We start from the raw sequence: 16,825 nt of genomic DNA on the forward strand, positions 1-16,825 counted from the left end.
AATTAAAACTCTGTTTTATATTCTTTGATGGGAAATTTTAATATAGTATCATTGATTACAAAGCTCAAACTAAACAAAATGCCTAAGGAAGATTTCCTGTGTTTAATATGATAAAGTCTGGTCCCTTTTATTTGTTTATTTTATTGAAACCCCATACCCATTATGAAGTCACTCCCTATTTCCTCCTCTCCCAGCCCCTGGCAACTGCTGATCTACTTTCTGTCTGTAGATTTCTCTATTCTGGACATTTCATATAAATGGAACCATACAATATTTGCCCTCTGTATCTGATTTATTTCACTTAGCATATTGTTTTCAAGATTCATTCACACTGTAGCATGTATCAGTACATCATTCTTTTTATGGATGAATAGTAGTCCATTGTATAGATAGAAAACATTTTGCTTATCCACTCATCTATTGATGAATAGTTGGGTCATTTTCACCTTTCGGCTATTGTGAGTAGTGCTATTATGAAAATTCATGTACAAGTATTTGTTTAAACACTTGTTTTCAATTATTTGAGGTATGTACTCAGGAGTAGAATTTCTGAGTCACATGGCAATTCTATGTTTAACTTTTTCAGGAACTAACTGCCAGAATGTTTTCCACAACAGCTGCCCCTTTTTATGGTTGTATTGAAATGATATGTATGTAGGGGAGGTGGGTGGCTGCAAAATGAAGAGCAGGGCATTGTATGCAACAATGAGAAAATGGATTAGAAAAAACTATTTAGAGTTCTGCTTTTTTCTCTTCCCCCTTTTTGTTCTGGGATGATCATTGCCTGCCACTTCTCTACAAAATGCCACTTCTCTACAAAACTTGTCAGCAAACTCTGAAAAATTTATCTCCTGTGCAATTTTTATATTCTTGGGAAAATACTAGAGGATGTACTCTACCAAGATGATAAAGCGAATCAATGAAAAGGAAAATCTTGGGATCCAGGATTCAGGGTATGCAACACAATAGACAGGCAAAGCGAATTCCCAGGAGGAGGGTCAATAAAGATCCCAGACTAACACCTGTGTAGCAGGCTTATTGAACAACCAGTCTATATGGGAGAAGCAAAACAAAGTCTAAAGGCGATGAAAATACAGGAGACATTGAGCTGATTTGGCAGATGATAAGATAATTGTGTTGAAAGGAGTTTCATGGTTCTGTCAGTTTAAGGGTGAAGTAATAATAAGTATACAGAAAAACTAGTAAAACAAAAAATGAGCCAATTATTAACCCCAGTATAAACAAAATTTTACAAGAAAAATATTTAAGCATAGTACACTACCTGGCTCATCCGTGAACAAATGTTTACATAGTTATAATGATATGAATACCAGAAATTGATTTAACCAAAACTTGTGATATAATATTGAGAGAATGGGTGGAAGAGAGGTATATATATTTAACAATATTTCTCCTTTCTAAAAAAGTAAATCAAACCTTGTCTTCTGAGAATTATCTTAGAATATGAGCTAAGGGTATATTACTCTTTTAATATATTGTTAAGCACTATTTTAATATTTTATTTAGAATAATGTACATCTATATTAATAAATGAGATTAACTCCTTTGCCTTTTTGTGCCATTTTAATATTTTTAATATTAGAATTATACTAGCTTTGTACAGAAATCACAAGCATACCATTTTTTCTATGTTCCAAAACAGTTTAAATAATCCAGGAACCATGGATTTCTTGAAGGTTTGAGAAAACTTGCCCATAAGAATCATAATTTTGGCCAGGCATGGTGGCTCACACCTGTAATCCCAGCACTTTGGGAGGCCAAGGCAGGCGAATCACCTGAGGTCAGGAGTTCGAGACCAGCTTGACCAACATGGAGAAACCCAGTCTCTACTAAAAATACAAAATTAGCTGGGCGTGGTGGTGTGTGCCTGTAATCCCAGCTATTCTGGAGGCTGAGGCAGGAGAATCACTTGAACCCGGGAGGTAGAGGTTGCAGTGAGCTGATATCATGCCATTGCCCTCCAACCTGGGCGACAAGAGCAAGACTCCATCTCAAAATAAAATAAAATAAAAATCATAATTTTATGTCCTAGTGTACTTGAGGGTACAGTTGAGGCTTTCATTTGCACCATTCCACTGAACAAGTTCTTTTCAAGGAAGAAGTCAAAATTGACCTCTAACTTGCCAATTTCAACAATTCCCAAACCTTGACCTACCAGACCTCTCAGCATCAGTTGATGGAGTTGGTCACTTTCTTCTTGAAACTTTCTTCACTTGACTTCTAGAAAATCACTGTCTTTGGTTCAGTAAGAAAGGAGAACCAAAGACAGTGATTTTCTACATAAAAACTCCAATTAAGTTTTGTTTCTTCTATCAGTTAGAGTGATGTGTTAATATCTCCTACTATATTGTGATTTTGTCTATCTAATTCTGTCAATTTTAAAATATATTTTGAGACTGTATTACTAGTATGTACAAATGTATAATTGTTATATCCTTTGGGGTATGCCCCTTTTGTCATTATAAAATCCTCCTCTTTAAATCTACTAATGTTCATCATCTTAAAATCTACTTTGATATTATTACATATGCTTTATTTTAGTTTGTGTACAGTATTTCTTTTTTCCTTACTTTTATTTGCAGTCTTTCCCCATTCTTACAGTTGCATGCGTCTCTTGTAAACAACAAATAATTGGTTTTTATTTTATTATCCAGTCTGATAATATTGATCTTTTAGTTGATGTAATTGATCCTTTACGCTCAGTGGATTTACTGATATATTTGGACTTAAATCTCACATCTTATTTGCTTTCTAGTTGTCCCACCTGTTTTATTATCATTTTTCTCTGCTTTCTTTCCTTTGGAATTGAGTCTTTATTATTATTTATTATTATTTTATTATTTCATTTTCACTCTATTCATTTGTTAGTTTACATTCTTCTACTGTTTCATATGGGATATCTTAAAGGTTACAGCATGCATTCTTGACTTACTAAAGTCTAATTTAATTTGTTACCACTTCCCAGACAATGCAAAGACTTTCAAACAACATGACGCCATTTCTTACTCCTACCTTTTGTACTCTTGTCATTTATTTGAATTCTACATCTATTTTAAACCCCATAAGACATTATTATTGTTTTATATAATCAATATCATTTGTGTGTGTGTGTGTATGTGTGTGTATATATATATATTTACACCTTTCATTTCTTTCATTCTTTTCTGCATTTCTTGCTTCCATCTATGATCATTTTCTTTTTGTCTGAAGAAACTTCTTTGGAACTTCCTTCAGTGTGGGTTGGCTGGTAAAAGTTCTCTGTCAGTTTTTGGTCAGAATGGGTCTTTATTTTGCCTAGATACAAGTCCTTGGTTGGATTTATGTATTGTGAATGTTTTCTCCCAGTCCGTGGTTTGTCTTTTCAGTCCTTTAAGGGTGCATTATGGTTAATAGAAGTTCTTACATTTAATTACTTCTTATTTTTCAGTTTTTTATGGTTAGTGCGTTTTGTATTCTGTTTCAGAAATTTTTGCCTATCCTAAGAACATGATGCCATCCTTCTATATATTCTTTCTACATATTTTAAATATTTTCTTCTAGAAGTCTGATTGTTCTATTGTTCACAATTAAGTTTATGATTCATTTTTAATTAATTTTGATGGAGCGATGCAGATAAAAGTTCATTTTTCCATATGGATATTCAATTGCTTTAGCACCAATTGTTGGAAAAAAATAATTTCCTCACTGAATTGCACTGTTGTCTTTGCCATGAATCTGATGACCATATCACTATAGCTTTGTTTCTGTACTCTATTTTAGGGGTAGGTTATGTTCCACAAGCCAAATTTGCAGCCTGTTTTTATATGGCATTGAGCTAAGAATTTTTTTACATTTTTAAAGAATTGTCACACAAAACAAAAAAACAGCAAAAAAACAAATAATATGTATCATGGACCATATGTATCTACAAACCTAAAATATTTACTATGTTGCTTTTTACAGAAAAAGTTTGCCAACCCCTGATCTCTTATTTTCCATTGACTTATTGGTCTGTCTTTGTACCAGTAACGTATTATCTTATAGTAAGTTTTAATATTTGTTAGTATAATTCCTCCAACTTTGCTCTCTTTGATTTTTATATAAATTTTAGAATCATCTTGTCAATTTTATCAACAAAAATATCTTCTGAGGTTTTGATAGGAATTACATTGACTCTATAGATCCATTTGGGGGAGCATACATCTTAACAGTATTGAGCATTCCTGTCCATGAGCATAGTTTGTTTGTTTATTTATTTATTTATTTATTTATTTAGATCTTTTAAATTTTCTCTTGGCAATATTTTTGTAAAATTTTAGTGTACAGATCTTGCACATTTTTGTAAAATTTATTCTTTCGTATTTAATGTTATTTTCTATTTCTTCTGGTATCAGTTTTTATCAGTTGTGTTTTTCTAGAAATATGTCCATTTCAACTAAGTTGTTTAATTTACTTGAAGTAAGTTATTTGTAATATTCTTTTGTCATCCTTATAATGTCTGTGCTGATGCCTCCCTTTTCATACCTGATATTTTAATTTATATTTTAACTATTTTAAGTTTATCAGCTTTGTTATAGGTTCATCAAATTTACTAATCCTACCATAGGATCAAATTTTTGCTTTGTTCAGCAGGTCATGGAATTTTAAAACATTTTTTTACTTTGTTTATTTTCTATGTTGAATTTTTATTTTTATTTTGCTTTTCATTTCATTTATTTCTGGTCTTTTGTTATTATTCCAATACTTTCTTTGGATTCAGTTTTCTTTTTCTTCTTGACTTCTTCAGATTAAAACTTGGTTCATCGATTTTCAACATTTACTTTTTAAAAGTGCTATACATTTATCTTTATATACTGCTCTAACCCCATATCACAAATTTTGATGAGTCATATTTTTACTATCATTGAGTTTAAAATATTTTATAATTTTTATGTTATTTCTTGTTTTATTCACAGTTATTTTACAGTGTTTTAATTTCCCAACATATGGAGATTTTCTGGCTCTCTCTCTGTTGCTGATTTACTTGTTTTACTGTGATCACATAACATACTCTGTATTATCTCAATCGTTTGAAATTTGTTGAGACTTGCTGTATGCCCAGTAAATAATTTAATTTGATAAATGGCCCACTGCATTTGAAACAAATATGTCTCTGCTATGGTTGGGTAGAGTGTCATATATTTGTCTATTATGTCAAGTTGCTTTATCATGTTTTTAAAATCCTTATAAACTTCCTGATATTTTGTCTGTTTCTGACAGACATGGAGGAAACTGTGACATCTCTATGATTGTTGAGTTTGTTATTTTTCTGTTTGTATTTGTTAGTAAGATGTTTCAAAATAAATAAGGCAAAATAAAATCAGGTGCTTACAAATTTAAGATTGTATTCTTATTAGATCAATTCTCTCATCTTTGTGAAATGTCCTTTTTGTCTGAAGTACTACTTGTTGCCTTAAATGTCTGCATTGTCTAAAATTTATGCACCTGCACTATCATCTTTATTTTGGTTAATGTTTGTGTGGTATATGTTTCCCATTCTTTTCTTTTCAACCTATCTGTATCCTTATATTTACAGTGTGTCTTTTTTTTTAACATTTTCTGTAGTGCAAGTCTGTTGGTTAATTAATTTTGTCAGGTTTTGCTTCTCTGAAAAGTCTTTATTTATGTTTTTGAATTATATATTCACCTTGTATAGAATTCTGGGTTTGTGGTTGTTGTTTTTGTTTTATTACATTTTGTTTTATTGGTTTTCCCTCAGCACTTTAAAAATGCCACTCCATTGTTTCTGCTTGCATAGTTTTTCACAATAAGTTTGCTGTAATTCCCATTTGTGCTCAACTGTATATAATGTATCTGTTTTTAAAAATCTGGATGCCTTCAAGCTCTTTACTTTGATTTTCGTGTGTGTGTGTGTGTGTGTGTGTGTGTGTGTGTGTGTGTGTTCTACTTTGGCATTCTCTAGGCTTCTTCAATCTGTGATTTGGTATCTCATTAATTTTGAAAAATATTTATCATCTGTGTCTTCAAATATTGTTTCTAATTTTTTCTCTTCTTCTGGTATTGCATTTACATATGTTGTACTGTTCAATTTGTCACACAGTTCTTGAGTATGCTGTTCTAGTTTGTTTTCTCACTATTTTTCCTTCTAGTTGTTCAGTTTTGTTCCCATTTATTGACCTATTTTTACTTCAATAATTGTTTCCTGGGTTGTTGAGTTAACTGATGAACTCATAGATGGCATACAATTTATCTTTTTATTCTTGTGTCACTTGTGCTTTTGATGTCACATCTAGGAAGGCTTTGCCTCGCCCAAGGCCACATTTACTTCCATATTTTCTTCTAAGAGTTTGACAGTTTTAGCTGTTACATATATGTCTATGATCTAGTTTGAATAAATTTTTGTGTATGGTGTGAAGAAGAGGTCTAACCTCTTTTTTATCTTTTGCATGTAAATATCCAGTTGTCCTGGCACCATTTGTTGAAAATATGATTCTTTTCTCATTAAGTCATCTTGACACCCTTGTTGAAAATCAATTGACCATAAATGTGAGAACTTGTTTCTGAACTCTCCATTCTGTTCCATTGACCCATATGTCTTCTATAAATTCTTATAGCTAATTCTACATTAGACTTTGGTTTTCAGATGTGGTAATCTCATTAGATTATGGTGACATGTTTGGTTACAAGTTTTATCTTCTCCTTGGCAACATTTTTTTGATTACTGCTCTTCTTTTATTTGTTTTTGTTGTTCCTTTCTCTTTTTTTGAGACAAGGTCTCACTCTGTTGCCCAGGGTGGAGTAAGTGGTATCATCATGGCTCACTGTAGCCTCAATCTCCTGAGCTCAAGCAATCCTCCCACCTCAGCCTCCCACGTAGTGGGACTACAGGCATGCACCATCATGCCAGGCTAAGTTTTTTATTTTTTGTAGAGACAAGGTCTTGCTTTGTTGCCTGGGCTGGTCTTGAACTCCTGGGCTCAAGCAATCCTCCAACCTCAGCTTCCCAAAGTGCTGGGATTACCAGTATGAGCTACTGCACCTGGCCTTGTTGTTCCTTTCTTCCTTTTATCTTGTAGTATCTTGATCCTTTTTGCTTATTATTTATCATTGAGGTGAGTTTGTCCTAAATAAACTTTTTGTGGAAAATTTTTGTGGATATATTAATATTAATGAGGCATTAGGAGTGAGTTTTAGATTAGCAGGAATTCTCTTATGAAAGGTATTGATTGTATATGTGAGTTTTCAGCCTTTACTTCTCTCTAGCCCATCAAGATCAAAGCTGCAGAGTTGTTTACACTTCAGAATTTCTTTCCTCCCCTCCCCACCTTACAAAACAGACTTTCACTGCAAAAATGGCTTGTCAGTGTGATTATTTGTTCTGGTCCCATCTTTCCTACCTTTTGAGACTTGTGTTGAAAGGAGTCCAGTAAAACCACCGATGCCAGCTTGTAGACCCTGATCCCATTGTTATAATGAATGACTAACTGTTTTTCATATCAAAGTGTCATACTTACACCTTGATAGAAGAAAGAAACAAGGCCTGGAGCAGTGGCTCATGCCTGTAATTCCAGCACTTTGGGAGGCTGAAGTAGGAGGAATAATTAGACTTTGATATAAAAAATGGGGAAGATATGGAGGTATAAGATATGAAGAAGTATGTCTTCTTGGACTTTTCTGAAATCTGCCAGCCATGAGCCTCCACTCTTTGTATCTTTTGATACCCATTTTATATTAACTATACTTCTATTTTGTGGTTTCATGGCTTCAGATATCTTCCAGCTTAATTGTGCTCTGTCTTTAATTATTTGCAGCAATTTCTGAAAGGAGCAAGAAGAAAGACCAGACCTTTCTTTGCCACTTTAAAAACTGGTCATCTTTTGAAACCCCATGAAAGGCACAGTGGGTGACCATCTACCTCAGGAGTGGACAAACTATGGGCCTTGGGTAGTCTGGTCTCCTGTCTGTTTTTGTAAGGCTTTATTGGAACCCATACACACATAAACTGATCATCTCTTGTTTTGTGTTAAGTTTTCTTATAATTATTCTTTTCTATTTTGTCTAGTTGAACTACCATTTCATCTTGTGTATGCCCTTTCCAGTCTTAAATTATAGAAGCTATGTCTTTGTGGTTTTAAATTATGGAAGCTGTGTCTTCTTGTGTTTTAGCATGGCAAGATATTTGTTCTTACTTTTCCTCTAGAATCTGCAGTGGATTACTTTCAAAAGTAGGTATTGCTTCTAAGTTTCCTGACTTCTGTTTCCTTCTCCCTGTTCTGTAGTATCTTTATAGATTACATGTCTTCTCTTATCCTTAAACAAGGTACAAAAATGTTCTGATCAAGGTTTGCTAGCAGAGAGGATAAGTGGCTTGCTCTTAGCTTAACTCTCTGTCTACTTAATGGATGTTGAATTCCCTTCTCAACTCAACAACTAGAAGAAAGGTTAAGATAAACTAACCCCAGTCCAATATCTAGTTTCTACTGGACTTATATGTCTTCTATGGTGGCTTCTCTCCTCTTACTTCCTTTACTGTCTGTGCAGGATGTGATCAGCTGGGCTCTGTCTCTCTGAGTTACTTTGGTAGTATTACTAGTTTCAAGATCAGATAATAGCTTACAGAATTAATTAGTTCAGTGAAAGCCCTGGTTTGATCACAGAGGCAGAGACTGAGCTATATTTGTAGTGCTGACTAGACCCCAAACTTGGCCAGGTAGCTTGTACCTGTGTCAAAAGTTGGAGGAGGAGATTGACAGCTGAGGTGTCTCCAAGGGAATTACAATTATTTTCATTTTCTTTGTGTCTGTAATTGTGTCTCTTTTCTTCAAATTTTGTATATGTGAAATTTCTTAATTTTTGTTTGGCTATTTATTTTATTGACTTTTTCATCAAACAACCAACTCTTCTTTAAGCACTTGGATTGAAATGTGTTAATTAATTATATTGTTTTAAATTTACCATTAGTCACACATACAATACAAAAAGATATTTTCATTACAAAATTTTAACCCAAGCAGTTAAAACTAAACTCCAGCTTGATCACCATTCCTAATACCAGGCCCTTCTCAGAGGGGAGGGTAAGTAAAAGTCCATTTTGGTAACTAGTTTAACCAGAATCTTTCATTGTTTCCCTGTTTTTCTTATAATGTCTTCCTTTGAATTATCCTCTTTTTTTCAAGAGTTCCATCATATGATATATTCCTTTTTGCTTACAGATTGACCTCCTAGAGGCATGCATCCCCCTACTCCAGTCTGAGCTGGTTCTCTCTAGGCCTGAGGCTCAGTTATCAACTTGGGACTTTTATTTATCCTCCCTCAGGATAGGCACCTGGTTCTTGGATACCAGGTCTTTCTCTTGTTTGATATACTCCTTTATTTTGGTGGCAAACATTCCGTAATCACTTCCTGAGAATGGTAACATTTGAGGTAGATTTTCTGAGTCTTTATATGTTAGAATATGTTTTTATTCTCCTTTGCCACTTGATTGATAATTTGGCTGCACATAGAATGTAGGCATTCACAGGGCTTTTGGGAGCAGCTTCCCTTGAGGAGAAGATAGATACAGTTAAGATCTTCCCTGCAAAGACTGTGTGAAATGACAAGGCTGTTGAGGTACCCAACGGGTAGCTTGGTAAAGGTATATCTTGTCTCTTACGTTTATGCATCTACTTTACCACCATGGAATTAGCCTATTATAATTTATTGCATTCCTTCAGTCAGCTAATCTTGTTCATGGTAGAAATTTTATTTTTTATTTTTTATTTTTATTTTTATTTTATTTTATTTTTTGAGACGGAGTCTTGCTCTGTCACCCAGGCTGGAGTGCAGTGGCGTGCAATCTGGGCTCACTGCAAGCTCCGCCTCTGGGTTCACGCCATTCTCCTGCCTCAGCCACCCAAGTAGCTGGGACTACAGGCATGCACCACCATGCCCAGCTAATGTTTTGTGTTTTTAGTAGAGACAGGGTTTCACTGCATTAGCCAGGATGGTCTCCATCTCCTGACCACCCGCCTCAGCCTCCCAAAGTGCTGGGATTACAGGCGTGAGCCACCATGCCCAGCCATGGTAGAAATTAGTATTGCTAGTATCATGGTAGAATTTTATATTAGCTGGATCCTAGACCTAAATGCTTCTTCCTTGTGCTTACGTATTCTGCAAGTAGGTGACGGTGGATGCTAGGTATTGTGTTATGTGATTTCATTGTATTATATGATGGGGTAGATACTATTAGCCTCATTTGCAAATTAGAAACCTATTGTTCAGAAAGCTTAAGTAACTTTCTCAAAGTCACATGGCTGGTGAATGGTAGAACTGGGATTTGAATCCAGGCAATCTGATGGATTCAAGAGGAACCTGTGCCACTATGTGATATAGCAATAACATCTAGCTAATATACTTTCCTGAATTAAATCACTGTCATATTCAGAGTTCTGTGTCACTATTAAGACCCTCCACTATTGTGTATATTAATTACATTTCCCCATTTTAATCCCAATATCTATTCATTTTTATCACAGTCTTTTCTTATGGTCAGAAACAGGCATAGAACAACAGCAGCAATGCAAAAACCACTTTTATATTACATGTTCCAGGGATTTAACCCAATGACCTGTGATATAATGATACTGACTAGTATTTTTTTCATTTATCTGGGAATGGGAGAGAACCTCTAACAGAACGTTTTAGAATCTGTGTTATGAGTAACCAGAGTCTTATTCTTCCTCATCTCCAGGCCTATGGATTCTGGGGTGCCACAACTCAGACTTTCGGAACAGAGGCATGACCGCCTTACTGAAGGTTTCTAGTTGTGACAAGAACACTGGTGATTATTACGAGGACAGTTATGAAGATATTTCAACATACTTGCTGAGTAAAAACAATGCCATTGAGCCAAGAAGTTTCTCCCAGAATTCAAGACACCCTAGCCCTAGGCAAAAGCAATTTAATGCCACCACAATTCCCAAAAATGACATAGAGAAGACTGACCCTTGGTTTGCACACAGAACACCAATGCCTAAAGTACAGAATGTCTCTTCTAGTGATTTGCTGATGCTCTTGCGACAGAGTCCTACTCCACATGGGCTATCCTTATCTGATCTCCAAGAAGCCAAATATGAGACTTTTTCTGATGATCCATCACCTGGAGCAATAGACACTAATAACAACCTGTCTAAAATGACACACCTCAGGCCACAGCCCCATCACAGTGGGGACATGGTATTTACCCCTGAGCCAGACCTCCAATTAAGATTAAATGAGAAACTGGGGACAACTGTAGCAACAGAGTTGAAAAAACTTGATTTTAAAGTTTCTAGTTCATCAAATAATCTGATTTCAACAATTCCGTCAGACAATTTGGCAGCAGGTAATGATAATACAAGTTCCTTAGGACCCCCTAATATGCCAGTTCATTATGAGAGTCAATTAGATACCACTCTGTCTGGCAAAAAGTCATCTCCCCTTATTGAGTCTGGTGGACCTCTGAGTTTGAGTGAAGAAAATAATGATTCAAAGTTGTTAGAATCAGGTTTAATGAATAGCCAAGAAAGTTCATGGGGAAAAAATGTATGGTCAACAGAGAGTGGTAGGTTTTTTAAAGAGAAAAGAGCTCATGGACCTGCTTTGTTGACTAAAGATAATGCCTTATTCAAAGTTAGCATCTCTTTGTTAAAGATAAACAAAACTTCCAATAATTCAGCAACTAATAGAAAGACTCACATTGATGGCCCATCATTATTAGTTGAGAATAGTCCATCAGTCTGGCAAAATATATTAGAAAGTGATACTGAGTTTCAAAAAGTGACACCTTTGATTCATGACAGAATGCTTACAGACAAAAATACTACAGCTTTGAGGCTAAATCATATGTCAAATAAAACTACTTCATCGAAAAACATGGAAATGGTCCAACAAAAAATAGAGGGCCCCATACTACCAGATGCAGAAAATCCAGATATGTCATTCTTTAAGATGCTATTCTTACCAGAATCAGCAAATTGGATACAAAGGACTCATGGAAAGAACTCCCTGAACTCGGGGCAAGGCCCCAGTGCAAAACTATTCATATCCTTAGGACCAGAAAACTCTGTGGAAGGTCAGAATTTCTTGTCTGAGAAAAATAAAGTGGTAGTAGGAAAAGGTGAACTTACAAAGGATATAGGACTCAAAGAGGTAGTTTTTCCAAGCAGCAGAAACCTATTTCTTACTAACTTGGATAATTTACATGAAAATAATACACACAATCAAGAAAAAAAAATTCAGGAAGAAATAGAAAGAAAGGAAACATTAATCCAAGATAATATAGTTTTGCCTCAGATACATACAGTGACTGGCACTAAGAATTTCATGAAGAACCTTTTCTTACTGAGCACTAGGCAAAATGTAGAAGGTTCATATGAGGGGGCATATGCTCCAGTACTTCAAGATTTTAGGTCATTAAGTGATTCAACAAATAGAACAAAGAACCACATGGCTCATTTCTCAGAAAAAGGGGAGGAAGAAAACTTGGAAGGTTTGGGAAATCAAACCAAGCAAATTGTAGAGAAATATCCACACACCACAAGGATATCTCCTAATCCAAGCCAGCAAAATTTTGTCATGCAACGTGGTAAGAGAGCTTTGAAACAATTCAGACTCCCACTAGAAGAAACAGAACTTGAAAAAAGGCTAATTGTGGAGGACACCTCAACCCAGTGGTCCAAAAACATAAAACATTTGACCCCAAGCACCCTCACACAGATAGACTACAATGAGAAGGAGAAAGGAGCCATTACTCAGTCTCCCTTATCAGATTGTCTTACGAGGAGTCATAGCATCACTCAAGCAAATAGATCTCCATTACCCATTGCAAAGGTATCATCATTTCCATCTATTAGACCTATGGATCTGACCAGGGTCCTATTCCAAGACAACTTTTCTCATCTTCCAGCACCATCTTACAGAAAGAAAGATTCTGGGGTCCAAGAAAGCAGTCATTTCTTACAAGGAGTCAAAAAAAATAACCTTTCTTTAGCTATTCTAACCTTGGAGATGATTGGTGATCAAAGAGAGGTTGGCTCCCTGGTGACAAGTGCTACAAATTCAGTCACGTACAAGAAAGTTGAGAACACTGTTTTCTTGAAACCAGGCTTGCCCGAAACATCTGGCAAAGTTGAATTGCTTCCAAAAGTTCGCATTTATCAGAAGGACCTTTTCCCTACAGAAACTAGCAGTGGGTCTCCTGGCCATCTGGATCTCATGGAAGGGAGCCTTCTTCAGGAAACAGAGGGAGCAATTAAGTGGAAGGAAGCAAATAGACCTGGAAAAATTCCCTTTCTGAGAGGAGCAACAGAAAGCTCTGCAAAGACTCCTTCCAAGCTATTGGATCCTCTTGCTTGGGATAACCACTATGGTACTCAGATACCAAAAGAAGAGTGGAAATCCCAAGAGAAGTCACCAGAAAACACAGCTTTTAAGAAAAAGGATACCATTTTGCCCCTGAACCCTTGTGAAAGCAATCATACAATAGCAGCAATAAATGAGGAACAAAATGAGCCCCAAATAGAAGTCACCTGGGCAAAGCAAGGTGGGACTGAAAGACTGTGCTCTCAAAACCCACCAGTCTTGAAACGTCATCAAAGGGAAATAACTCTTAATACTCTTCAGTCAGATCAAGAGGAAATTGACTATGATGATACCATCTCAGTTGAAATGAAGAAGGAAGATTTTGACATTTATGGTGAGGATGAAAATCAGAGCCCCCGCAGCTTTCAAAAGAAAACACGACACTATTTTATTGCTGCAGTGGAGCGGCTCTGGGATTATGGGATGAGTAGTTCCCCGCATGTTCTAAGAAACAGGTATGAAATCATTGGTTACTCCTTTGCTCTGCTCTTGTGACATTTGACTTTACCAGATGATGATACCAACAATGAGAGTTAGAGGATGAAAAATCAAAGTGGCTTGAAACTCTTAACTCTGGTGAGATAGAAGACAGGTTTACAAGAGGGTAGAGGAATCAGGGTCAAGAAGGAGCGATGGGGAGCAGGAAGAAAGTCAACCTCACCTATCAACCTTATGAGCTGCAGGGGAGATCTTAGTCTCATCAGAGAACTTTAAGCGAGGCAGAAGAAGTGAGTTCATGTTAAAGAGGTTAAGGACTTGTGGAGGATTGGTTTTCATGATACTGGGGATCCAGAGGGCAAAGTAGGAGGATTTTATTTTTAGGTGAGTAGAGGGAGGTTGAGCGGTCAAGTACCACAGAGAAATGTGGAATATAAACATAAGGAGAGTCAGTCAGTCAGCAAATATTTATGGAGCACCTGCTACATGCCAGACACTTTTGTACACATTGGAGTGCAGCACAGCAGGAGCTTATATTCTGTTGGAAAGAGCAAGAGACAAGTTAGTACAAAACTAAATAAGGCAATCTCAATGGTGTTATTCAGAAGATAGAATAGAATAATATGGTAGAGAGAATAATATGATGGAGTAATATGGTAGAGTGTTACATTAGCTGTGGTGGTCACAGAAATAATCTTTGAGGAGTTGAGACCTAAATGATGATAAGAGGCCAGCTGATGGAGCTCTGAGAGAAGACGTTTCCAGACAGAGGGAACAGAAAATGCAAAGGCCCTGAGAATGGAAAAAGTTTAGCATGTTTGAGGAACAAGAAGGGACAAGCATGACTTGTCACTTTCCCACCTTGCTTTCTAGCTCAACTAAGCCCTTATTGCTGCACAGCAACCATAGAATATTTCCCTAGTCCACTGACTTTCTCATTCTCCTGGACCTCTATCTTAGATTTTCTGTGTTTTCCTTACATCTAAAACACCTTTTTTCCATTCTCCAATGCCCATTTTCACTCTTAGCTGATGCTGTGCAATGAACCTCCATAGACTCCCAGCATCACATTTACTGGCATTTGTACCCATATACTCTGCCTGCACACTTATTACAATAAATAGAATATCTGTGCTCCTAAGGCCAACCTCTCCAGTTTTGTACTTGATTCCCATCTCTTCTCCCTTCATAAAAAATGTTGCTCCAGCAATTTCTCCGTTTCTCCCTTACATCATCAATTTCTCTCTCCACTAGATTAATCTCATCAACATCAATTATGCTATTATTTCCTCCCCTATCTTTACAGAAACCATCTTAAAATAATTGTCCCTGCTTGCAGCCTTTGCATCTTTTCCTGCCATTCTCTCCTCTTTAACCCACCCCAAAGAAGCTGTTATCGCTATTATTTTATAAGAACTACATTTTCAAGGTCATTATTGATCTTTACATTACTAATTCCTAGTCCTCATCTTATTTGAATTCTCAGTAGTATTTGAGAGGGGATTACTCCGTCCTTGATACAGGTTCTCACTTGGTTTCTCTAACACCACTTTTCTTCACTTTTCTACTAAACTCACTGCCAATCTTTGTCAACTTTGTGAGTCCTTCTTCATCCCCCTAATCTTTAAAGGTTAGAGTGCTCCAGGGATTAGTTGTCCAACTTCTCCTTTATTGTGTTTTTACTCACTCTGTGATGATATTGTTTAGCCTCATGATTTTAAGTACTATCTATCTGCAGATAATTCCAGTTGAATATCTGGAGATATTCTCAGATCTCTCTCCTGAAGTCAAAATTTACATATCAACTCCCTACCTTAACATGTACACAATTAGACTCTTAATTCCTACCCCTTCCCCAAACCTGCTGATTGCCCAGCCTTCTCCATGGCAATCAAAAACCATTCCTGGCTAGGCATAGTGGCTCACTCCTGTAATCCCAGCAGTTGGGGAAGCTGAGGCAAGTGGATTGGTTGAGCCCGGGAGTTCAAGATCAGCCTGGGCAACATGGCGAAACCTCATCTCTATTAAAAATACAAAAATTAGCCAGGCATGGTGGTGCACACCTGTAGTCCCAGCTACTCGGGAGGCTGAGGCACGAGAATCGCTTGAACTGGGGAGGCGGAGGTTGCAGTGAGCTGAGATGGCCTCACTGCACTCCAGCCTGGGCGACAGAGTCAGACTTGGTCTCAAATAAATAAATAAATAAATAAATAAATAAATAAAACCATTTCCTATTTCAGTTATTCAGTCCACAGACCTTGAAGTTCTCCAACTTTTTTTTTTTCTTACATTAACATCTAATCTGTAAAGGATCCTGTATTAGTCCATTTTCACACTGCTGATAAAGACTTACCTGAGACTGGGCAATTTACAAAAGAAAAAAGTTTAATGGACTCACAGTTCCACATGGCTGGGGAGGCCTCACAATCATGGCAGAAGGCAGGGAGGAGCAAGTCATGTCTTACACGGATGGCACAGGCAAAGAGAGAGAGCTTGTGCAGGGAAACTCCTCTTTTTAAAACCATCAGATCTTGTGAGACTTATTCACTATCACAGGAACAGCAAGGGAAAGACCAGCTGCCATGATTCAATTACCTCTTATCAGGTCCCCCCGACAAAACATGGGAATTTAAGATGAGATTTGGGTAGGGACACAGCCAAACCATATCATTCCACCCTGTCCCCTCCCAAATCTCATGGCCTCACATTTCAAAATGAATCATGCCTTCCCAACAGTCCCCCAAAGTCATAACTCATTTCAGCATTAACTCAGAAGTCCACAGTCCAGTGTCTCATCTGAGACAAGGCAAGTCCCTTCCACCTATGAGCATGTAAAGTCAAAAGCAAGTTAGTTACTTCCTAGATACAATGGGGTATAGGCATTGGGTAAATACAGCCATTCCAAATGGGAGAAATTTGCCAAAACAAAGGGCCTACAGGCCCCATGCAAGTCTGAAATTCTATGGGGCAGTCAAATCTTAAATCTCTAAAATGATCTCCTTTGACT

The 16,825-nt window shown here is 36.6% G+C and overlaps 1 protein-coding gene across 3 annotated transcripts in view; it reads left to right on the forward strand.

Annotated features, from left to right (window-relative positions):
• F8 (coagulation factor VIII) overlaps window positions 1-16,825 on the forward strand; it is a 150,926-nt gene that overhangs the window by 107,364 nt on the left and 26,737 nt on the right. For all 3 annotated transcript variants that reach the window (XM_031660454.1, XM_031660455.1, XM_031660456.1), the window contains exon 14: window positions 10,730-13,835. In XM_031660454.1, coding sequence (XP_031516314.1) covers window positions 10,730-13,835 — 3,106 coding nt within the window. The remainder of the gene's footprint in view (window positions 1-10,729; window positions 13,836-16,825) is intronic.

This window comes from Papio anubis, chromosome X, assembly GCF_008728515.1.
Source record: "Papio anubis isolate 15944 chromosome X, Panubis1.0, whole genome shotgun sequence".
NCBI lineage: Eukaryota > Metazoa > Chordata > Mammalia > Primates > Cercopithecidae > Papio > Papio anubis.